General features: G+C 41.3%; 3 protein-coding genes across 3 annotated transcripts in view; 2 read left to right on the forward strand and 1 right to left on the reverse strand.

The window, feature by feature from the left end:
* The first annotated feature begins 2,596 nt into the window (after window positions 1–2,596).
* On the forward strand, window positions 2,597–5,133 carry LOC140373754 (phospholipase A and acyltransferase 2-like). Its single transcript, XM_072460398.1, has 4 exons — window positions 2,597–2,720; window positions 3,450–3,573; window positions 3,651–3,952; window positions 5,037–5,133. Exons 1-4 carry the CDS (start codon window positions 2,664–2,666, stop codon window positions 5,121–5,123), a joined length of 570 nt encoding a protein of 189 aa, XP_072316499.1. The 5' UTR covers window positions 2,597–2,663; the 3' UTR covers window positions 5,124–5,133.
* Window positions 5,134–5,303: 170 nt separating this feature from the next.
* Window positions 5,304–10,071, reverse strand: alg2 (ALG2 alpha-1,3/1,6-mannosyltransferase). Its single transcript, XM_072460397.1, has 5 exons — window positions 9,936–10,071; window positions 9,196–9,367; window positions 8,983–9,120; window positions 7,319–7,486; window positions 5,304–7,107 (listed from the first exon to the last, which is right to left on the reverse strand). The coding sequence occupies exons 2-5, from the start codon at window positions 9,364–9,366 to the stop codon at window positions 6,367–6,369; spliced, it is 1,218 nt and encodes a 405-aa protein (XP_072316498.1). The 5' UTR covers window position 9,367; window positions 9,936–10,071; the 3' UTR covers window positions 5,304–6,366.
* A 287-nt stretch (window positions 10,072–10,358) lies between these two features.
* sec61b (SEC61 translocon subunit beta) overlaps window positions 10,359–10,383 on the forward strand; it is a 4,948-nt gene continuing 4,923 nt past the window's right edge. The window contains exon 1 of the mRNA XM_072461198.1: window positions 10,359–10,383. This exon is cut by the window's right edge and continues 136 nt beyond it. The gene's annotated coding sequence lies outside the window, so the exon portion shown is untranslated.

Here is a 10,383-nt window from a genome sequence, read left to right on the forward strand (position 1 = left end):
TAAATCGCTTTAGTAAATCATATCTGTTGTCTCGTGATAGGCTTTTTTGCAATGTGTTTAAGGCTACCGCAGTGGTGCATTTACGAGGTGCAAGCTAATATATTTAAATATTTTATGGACGTAGTAAAGTCTGAAATGCATAATTTGCTCACATGTGTAAAAGGGATCATTAATATGTGCCGTGTATACGAATAGATCCAACACTGTTTGTCCCGCCTGCGACAGTAACGCCTTTAAAGCTGGACAAACCACATTTTATACACACCATTGTGCATCAAAAATGGCTCCTTGAAGGTAAGAATGTTCACACCCAAATGTTTACAACTGAACACGAAACGCTTTCTAAGACTGGTTTGAAGATAACGAAAACCAAAGTGATTTTTGTTTTTATTTTGTTCAAATTAGAGAGAAACAAGGGACACAAATCAAAATCAGTAGATGTCCAACAAAAAAAGAGAAATTAAGGAGTACATAAACCAAAACAATAGTGCCATTTAGCCTATAGTCTGTCAAATTTGTCCATTTTCAAATTACCGTAAGTCTGAATGTAATTTTTTTCAAAAATGCTAAAGGTTTTAACTGATTCTAATAGCATGTGTATGGACAAAGTCAGGGCCAAAGCAAAGAATAACATTTGTACTGATGCTACAATTTACAAAAATAAAGTACTTCTGAATTTAAAGAGATTTCAGAAGTACTTCATTTAAATTAGAACTGAAGTTTTTAAGCCAATACACAAAACAGCTTCATTTTAATTTGATCATTTTTGCTGCGCCCACAATCAGGGCTTCTCAGAAGTGTTGGTTTAACAAACAGCAGGACAGAAAACCAAACAATGAAATACTAGAGAAGCAGATTATAAATATGAATATAAGAATGGATAACTGTCCCACAGCATCCCATTTTAGGAGCGTATTCTGTGTTGTAATTGGACATTTAAAACAAGAGAAAAGTCTGTTTGTTTGTGCTCTTTGTTTCCAGGGCAGAGGCTGTGACCTGGTTAGTGCAGGAGCAGAACTCGGTGATGTATTGGGCCTCCGCTGCTTCTCCCCTCATCAGCTTCATTTACCCCATGATTAACACCCAATCATGAGCCGTGATTAAAGCCACAGTAAAAATATTCACCGCGTAGTTAATATTCTGCTAACAAGGAACCCAAACTGCCAACTAAATAGATATACAGCCACGCGCGCGCACATACATCTCCTCTGTTCCGCCGTCGCCTGAAAACTCACACCTAAACATTTATTCGCGGCTATCTGCTCCCCCCGCCGCTCCGTGCTGGCTACGTGGAATTAGAAAACCCACCCCGCGGTCTCATTAATTAATTAAAGCGTGCGCGCCGATGGCACCTGGGCACCGGTTATCGCTGCAGCTCAGACGCACCGTGATCTGTAAGAGCAGCCTCCACAGGGCAGAGTCTGACGGGGAAGTGTGCTTCTGTTCAACTTTCAGCTAAAGACAGTTTTATGAAATGAGGGAAACTTATATAGTCTATGGGAGGCAATAAAAGTACGTACGATGTGACCTCTTATATGTATATATCGATCCTTGATGTATCGGGCTGATGTATCGGGCTGCAACTAACGATTATTTCAGTTGCCGATTATATTTAGCGATGGATTTTTCCATAAGTCGACTAGACAAACGATTATTTCTATTGTATATTACATGTTTTGAACACATTATCAACCGAATAAAGATTAAATATGGTAACTGAAGGCTTCTAGATAGAGCATATTCGTTCATTCATATTCCTTCATTCAATAAAATGTAGGCCTGTTATTGATACAAATCAGAAATTGTTCATTCTGTTGTGACATTTTGACTTCATAATGCTTTTCATGTGTGTTTTGGAGTCTAAATAGTCCAGATATTGATGACGATGATCAAAACGCAGCCGTTTATTTGCCATGAACGTTGTTTAATCTGCTTGTCTTTATTTACTAATGACCAATGAACAAAATCAGTGGAATTGAGTGTTTTAGGGTCTGTATATCCCATGTAACAACTAGGATCATCAAAATACGATTATGTTTTTAAAGTCGACTATAGTAACGATGCGTTGATCGTTTCAGCCAGATTGACTTTTAACTGTGAAAAATACAGTAGAAGGACAGTGTGGACATGAATTGTACATTTAGAGTACATTATAAGTAAAATAATACATAAACATACTCAAAAGGACAGTTTTGCCAACATAGTCATCACATTGCTTTAGTTTGTGGTATAAAGTCATCTGAGTTTATAGTTCGCTTCTTTGAAAACACTAATTGCTGTTTTCACTGGCGGTGCAGTGGTTAAAGGCGTTGCACATGTGTGAATACTACTGCCACACCATGAGTTTGATTCCCATCCATCCACCTTTTGCTGAATGTCTCTCCCCTCCCTCTCTACCCCATTTTACTGTCCTGTGTAAGAAACCCTTCACGACACTAATTGGATGAATTATTTTGGACGTGTAAAATAAAATCGACAGAGCAGAAGACTCGATCAACAGTGTGAAAGTCTGAGGGTGTAATAATAATTAATATTTGATGCATCACATATTCATAATAATTAATATGTGATGCATCAAAGGTTCATCTTGATAACGGTTCAGTGGCTAATGAAAGTGTTGCTCGCGCGGCTGTGACGGCGTCTTTCCTCCTGAAGCAGAGAACATGAGTGCACTGGGGAAGTGGAACCACCACCTACTGTCTCCAACCGCATGGAAACAGGTGAGCAAACAGAGGAGCTGAATATTACACTATTCACCTTTATATTTCAGGGCTAATAGGATAAATCATCATACTTGCATGGTGTTAGTGTATGAAAGATGTACAGGACATGGCATGGCACAATAAAAATTAAAAGAGTTTTTACATTTGGTGCAAACTAAACTAATAATAACAGCTCTGACCACAAAATGTTGTCAAATTTAAGTGAGACCAAAAGAGAGAATCTTATATACATGATTTTAAATATAATACAATTAGATTATATATTTATTGTTTGCTTTTTATTGTTATATTGTAGTGCATGAGCTACTGTGTCCAATTAATTTCCCCGGTGGATCAATAAAGTTTGTCTAAGTCTAAAAGTTGTCTCTTTTTTATGATTTATTAATATAAGGAGATTAGTCTAATTGAAATGTAACGTTTTTGTTTTCTTTTATAGACAACAAAGCAGACAATAACCTTGACGTATACAAAAACCATAGAAATTGGTTGCCGTTTTGATGATGATTTAATGATTTTCTGTCTTGTCTCTAGTATTTTACCACTTTTACTGATTGCATAAAAATAGGTATGGAATTTAAACAGGCAAAACTGTGCCAGGATCATACATTTAGATCCAAGAACGTATTCTACAACTATTTATTACCTCTCAGCTCTCCTGTAGTGCATATTCGACGTTGGCCTGAGTGTTTGCATTGATTTCCCGCCGTATGTGATGTTCTCACTCAGGTTGATAAAAGTGTGGATACAGCGGCGATTGGAGACTTAATCCAGTTCATCCTGCCCTGGTCCGGACTGTCTCTCTGGGCCGTCTACGTGGGAGAAGGCCACGTTATGCACTTCGGAGTCGGAGGTTCTCAAATAATCTGCGAGATCAAACCACGGCGCCATCACTTTCGTTAATCCATCTCATTTGACTTCACGTTGCAGATGAGAACACGACACAGAAAGCGTGCCGCAGCCTGATCAAGCTGCTGCTGCCCAAGTCCAAATCCGCCACCGTCCTGAAGAAGACCGGGATTTGCACGCAGACGATTTCGGAGATCAGAGTCCCCGCGGGCACGACCGTCCGCGTCAATAACGACAAGCACAACCTGGTCGCCTCCGCGCTGGACGAAATCATGCGCCGCTGCCACACTTTCCACCAGCAGGAGTTCAAATACGATATGGTCGACTTCAACAGCGAGCACTTTGCTACTTTCATCCGCTACGGCCGAGCAGTGGGCAGCCAGGTGGGTCCAAAGATGATTCAGGAATGGATTAGTTTGAGAAATGGTGCTATTTTCTCTGCATGAACTGACCAGACTGAGCATTTACCGCCAATTAGGGACGAGCGATGTTGAAAAAATGTATGTCTCCAATGTTTTTTTTTTGAGTTTCCTGATATCTATTGTCAGACAATACAGAAATGTGTTAAAACATGTCTTTAAACTTAACAGTTTAATTATCAGATAAATGTGAAATGTCTGTAGAATTAGTCCAAAAAAAGTGCAGAAATATCACCTTAAACTTTTATTTGAAAGTTTACAATATACATTGTTACACGTTTAGCCTTTGTAGCATTTTCCTTTTACTATAAATGATATACTCGATGTTCTCCGGACTATCAGTCGCACCGGAGTATAAGTCGCACCAGCCAAAAAATGCATAATAACAAATAATATCACATATAAGTCGCTCCAGAGTTTAAGTATATAAGTATAAATATAACTATAAGCCCCCGGCCAAAACTATCAAAAAAGGTGCAACTTATAGTCAGAAAAATACGGTACCTCTACACTACAAAATTCGGGCCAAAAGGTGTATTGCAAGACGGGTGGGGCTTTTCGATTATGACAAATATCATAATCACAATTATTTGGCTCAGAATTGATCTCACAGTTATTCCAAACAGTTATTAACCTGCAGAGAAAGCAAAGACCCAACACATTTAATAGCAACGTTTTGTGACACTTTTGATTTCAAAGCTGCTGTAGACTTGACGAGTGGCTCTGGCTCTTTGTTTTGCAGTGAATTAATTGTATTTCCGATTATAAAATGTTTGTATTGAATCGAGCCATTATAATTAAAATCATGATCATAAATTTGATTAATTGCACAGCCCAAATGGGTCATTTTTGGAGGTCTACATTTTAAGAGCTTCTGGTTGATAAATATCCATCAAATCATAAATAGTCCTATATATTAGTCTTTTTTTCATATAATCACAGCTTGATAAGGTTTTTGCTCTCTGTTAACTTCTGTACAGTGTTGCCTATCAATATAGCTGTAATTCACTTAACTGTAATGATATTTTTCAATTACGTCCCAATTTAGATTTCCTTGAAGCAAAACAAGGCCAACGCGGACACAAATCAGACCCTGCAGATGATAATGCACCAACGCGCCGAGACCGAGATTTAACCACGTCCATTCAGTAACTTCTCCACATCGGCAAAATAAAAATAAAAGTTTTCCTCTTTACGTCTGTGTCATCCATCACTCTTTCCCCCAACAACGGTCTTAACAGGGTAGAAAAGCATAGCAGGGCAGCGTCAATGTTTACAAAATCTGCTACTAATAAATGCCATCAACAAAGCAAAGTTAGGAAAGTATGTGTCCTCTTGTTTATTAGGACTTCAGGAATGTCAATAAGAGTGTTTCTATACAGTAGCAGTATCGAGGAGGCCAGTGCGCTGTCACAATGACCTTCTGCTATTCTTCTGTTTGATAATGACCCAGACACAGGCCTGGCCATCAGCAGGCCTCTAATAACACAAACACTCTCCATCATCGGCTAATAACCTACACTCAGCCGCAGGAGTCACGGCCGGGCCAGAGCTCCTCCACGCACACGCAGCCCCAACAAAGCCCCAAGTCCGATGCTCTAAACAGGAAGCATCCCGTTTATCGATTTGGGACGGTGGCCTGTGACGCCATGGGGTGCTAACTACATTCCTACGCAGTCCCAGACGCCGGCAAACAGCACCGCGGCCAAGAAAACATACTCGGAGCAAAACATTTTACACTCACAATCAATCCTTTTGGCTCATTTGTCCGGATCTTTCTGCAGCAGCCTCGTGGACACACTTGCAGGGGTGGTATTTTTTAAACTCGTTACTCTTTTCTTAATTGGTACAGAGATTCCATCCTTTTTAGCCTCGCAGCAACCCCTCCAGGGGAATGCTGATTAATTGAGCAGGAAGTCCTCACATTTCCCCTCCCCACAGACACACAGCGCTCCATACATTTACTGTGCACAGACACACATACGCAGCATATCTACATTTAGTGAATATTAACATCATATATGTTAATAATAAAGGCTTCTGGGGATATTGAGTACATGCATAACCAATGGAAACATAGAGCAGACAATGACCAGGACAGATCCAATACTAAGCCCTGGGGATCTTTACGTTAAATAAGTGTGGATGTCATCTCTATCAGTCTCTGCCATTTGCATTATTTAATGTGACAAGAACGGGATAACAAGGTCAATTCCCTAAACATTATTCATTCAGAGGAATTCATTCTTAATCAGTCTGGATATACACATGATGGGTCCAATTTAATATGTGATGAAACATTATTCAGTTTATCTTCAAATGCTTTCTCCTTCATAGTGTGGTTTTCTGTCATCAGTATAAAAAGAATTTGGCTCAGGTTATTGGCTGAGCATGAGAATGTATCCGTGCAGCTGGTCTGAAAAGGCCTCCAGAGAGAACTTGTCTTGCACCCTGGTCCTTCCGGCCTGTCCCATGTCTTTGCGGAGGTGGGGCTCTTTGACGAGCCTCTCCATAGCTGCAGAGAAGGCCTCTGCTGTGGGCTCACACAGGAAGCCCGTCACCCCATCAGCCACACTCTCAAGGGGACCCCCGGAGTTCACAGCGATAACAGGGCAGCAGCAGTACATGGCCTCCACTGGAACAATACCAAAATGTTCTCTGCTCGGGGTGTACAACACTGCAGCACTGGCTCGTAGCAACGCTACCTTCAGGGAGTCCGAGGGGGAGCGCAGGAAGGTGACAAAGCCCTCCAAGTGGATCTGCTCTGCCAGATCCTTCAGCTCATTGTAATGCTGCACATTCTCTGTAACACGCTCGTCATAGCCTCCGGCCACCACCAGGTGAACGCCCGCCGCCTGCTCTCTGGGCAGTCTGCTCCTCAGAGCGGACAGGGCCTCCAGAGCTAGGCCCAGGTTCTTCTTGCGCTCATATCTGTTCAGAGAGAGGAACATGCAGGAGGTGCCCTCAGGAAGCAGCCCCCCCAGGCCGGACTCCTGTGTGCTTGGCTGGTCAAAGGTGCTCGTGTTCAGGGAGGGGTAAAGCACGTCTGTCCGCACTCCACTCAGACTCCTGAAGGTGTCCCTGAAGACACCCGCAGTGAACTCACTGTTTACCAGGATCTGAAAAGAGAGAGCAGATTAGCTCGGGAAGAGCTCGGCTATATCACACAATTATAATTCCAGATGAGCTGAATAACATCCAGAGGTCTTAAAACAGCCTCAGGCCCAGACAAAATGTCACTGTTTTTATCAGTGCTTTAACTTTATAATATATATAACTTCTCTTTAACGGAATACAGACATATACTTAGTACGTTAAAAATGCACATACCATGTCAGCCATACCAGTGGTCCGTTCCTCCATCCAGTCAATAGGAGCACGATACATTTTCTTCAGAGTGGTCTTCCTTTGTGTCAATAGTTGGTCTGGAAAGTGACAATAAAACAGAACCTTTTTCCTCTGACGGGAAAGTCTCAACACTGGGATACACACAGACACCTAAAGAGAAAAAAACACCTGTCAGACTGATACAAATACAGACAACAAGAAACTTAAGCCCCATAAACATTTAGTTTGAGCTTAGTCTCAATTGTCTCTGTCATAATATTTTAACTTAATTGGCTCGAGCCATTCCATGGAATGGAATGGAATGCGACGAGTCTTTGTTCTTGCCATGGTTTCTTATGCATTGATGAATGTCACACATGAGGGCATAGACGCGATCGGCTCGGCCCAAACTTCAATAAAATGGAGGTTGCGAGAACGCCCGTCACAACAGTGCCGTCTAGTTCAAAAAAGAAAAAACATGAACCGCTTCATCTTTGGCCAAGGCACATGAGACTTGGGACAGTGATAGAGCTACCTTTGACCTCTGACCTTTGAGCAGTAAAACGCACCTAGCAGCATCGCTCTATGATAAACAGGAAGTCAGCCATGTCGAATCAAAGCAACACTTTTTGCATCTAAAGACATTGAAATTTAATAAATATCCAAAAGAATGTTGATATTGTCTCCGCGTAACACGTTCTCAAAAAAGGCTTAATTTTCAGTGTTTTCAAGGACAAGTCACGCCTATTGGAATTGATCTGCGGAGCTCATATTTCACTCACTAATGCATTTTTATGATCTGATTGGAAATAAATTCCCATGTAACAAATTTACTCTATAGCGCCCCCTACCCATTGTGTGAAAAACTCAACATAGTCTGATTTGTTTGAAACTCATGGTTTATATTCTCCTCGAGACGCCATGAAAAAAAGTGCATTGCAGATATTGTGTATTTTCATTCAATTGGCCAGCAGAGGCGCAATGAATGCCTTCACTTCCTCTTCCGCTTTTATTTTGATGGGACATTTCCTCTCATGTCGCATTATAATTTATTATTCTTTAGACTTTATTCTTTAGGCTTTATTCTTTAGGCTTTATTCTTTAGGCTTTATTCTTTAGGCTTTATTCTTTAGGCTTTATTCTTTCTGCCACAACACAACTCGAGAGGGGCTCGGATGCCAACCGCCATAAAACAACAACAACAACTCGAGAGGGAGAGAGGGAGATTGTAGGATTTTTGACGCGTTTCTACTCTGTAGACCGGGTAATTTGTAGTCTCACTCCATTTTTGTAGTTCCTCCTCTTTATTTTCCTGCCTCTGGACAGGCGGGAAGGCGGTCGCGCGGGAAGGCGGTCGCGCGGGAAGGCGGTCGCGCGGGAAGGCGGTCGCGCGGGAAGGCGGTCGCGCGGGAAGGCGGTCGCGCGGGAAGGCGGTCGCGCGGGAAGGCGGTCGCGCGGGAAGGCGGTCGCGCGGGAAGGCGGTCGCGCGGGAAGGCGGTCGCGCGGGAAGACGAGAGCCATCATCGCTGCTGCCGCGGCTTTAATTAATAATCTGGTTTTATTTGTATGCCCATTTAAAATAAGTAAACATATATAATAATCACAATATATTAAAAAAAGAAAAGAAACACAAATTACAAAACTGACAATGTGTTAATGCAACTGACCTGATCACAGAAGACGACATCATACTCCAGTCCGCTGAAGAAGACCAAGTATAATGCCACATAGATCATTCTTAGGTACGCACAGAGGGCATGCAGGTAACCACAGACACTTGTAGGTAGCCAGTCTCCAACACAGACCTGTTATGAGGGAAACAGATTGTAAATAAGGTAGATTTGTCATTGTGATGAAAATGCTACTAATAATCGAAGTACCACAGGCAGGTCTGGGTCAAGAGTCTCAGAAAAGCAGTGTGTGGGGTCATAATGAGCGGTCCAAATCTGAACACTGCATCCTCGAGATTTCAATGCCACAGCTGCATCCACCACGAGTCTCTCAGCTCCACCGATGCCCAGGTCTGGATGCAGGAACACCACTTGCACCATCCTACAAAGAAGAAACAGAAGAATTAAGGGGAAATTAAAGGTTCACTTTGCAATAACAAATTAGCAGCAAGTTAAGATTGAACAAGACAAAATGCCAGATTGTGCACACGTGTGGAAAATGAGAGAAAATCTTTTTTTTTATCTCATTTGTTTACATTTGGCTGGGACAAAAACAAGTTTATCTTTGCTGAGGTAAATGGCAATGCTACAATCACAGCAAAAAATAGACAAGATAAAGTAAAACAATCAAGCCAAAATTGTGAACTGAAGTGGACAATGTATTTATTATGAATTATTATGTCAAAATCTCATGTCATCCCACTCCTACACAGTAAGAATAAGTATGGTGTAAAATGCAATGTACAGTACGAAGTTGAGATGCGTGTGGTTAAGAGTTAAGAGTCAACAGATAAGTTTATTTACATGTGTCATCTGACCAATGAAACACAGTGTAACAATAAAGACATTTTAAAAACCCCGTACTATCTTATTTATTGTTGTTACCTTGATGGGGCAAACTAATTTATCTCAATAGCAGCACCGATAATGACAGCAAACATAATTGTTACCTTCTGTTCTCTTGAATACTTCTCAGCACTACTGGTAAGACTTGTCAAGCCTGTGCTTTAGCGACACACGATTTAAAGAAACTGATGAGCTGCACCTGCCATAGTGGCTCAAATTCCCCCTTTTAAAACAACACTGTTTGTGTTCTGTGTTTGCCTCAAAATGGCTGTGTTTTCATGAACGTAAAGCACGCGTTTCCTGTAAGACACGTCAACTTCTGTTTTGCAAGCGACTCGACAATTTGCCTTTATAATTGTGACAACTTTATGCTGTTTTTTTATATTCTTCAAATTTTATATGATTAACTATATTTTGTTTTGGTTGTATTTTTTTGCTTTTTGCAGAAATGTTGCCATATTCTCTCATTTTATTTAATGATTGTGCAAAAGCCGGTCAGGCATCTGCTTGGCCGTCTACGTTTGTCAGCGTTGTCTGTAGTCGTGTCCTTCT

Source organism: Eucyclogobius newberryi, unplaced genomic scaffold, assembly GCF_026437365.1.
Source record: "Eucyclogobius newberryi isolate DKJ021-1_F unplaced genomic scaffold, fEucNew1.0.hap1 SCAF_3, whole genome shotgun sequence".
In the NCBI taxonomy this organism is placed as follows: domain Eukaryota; kingdom Metazoa; phylum Chordata; class Actinopteri; order Gobiiformes; family Gobiidae; genus Eucyclogobius; species Eucyclogobius newberryi.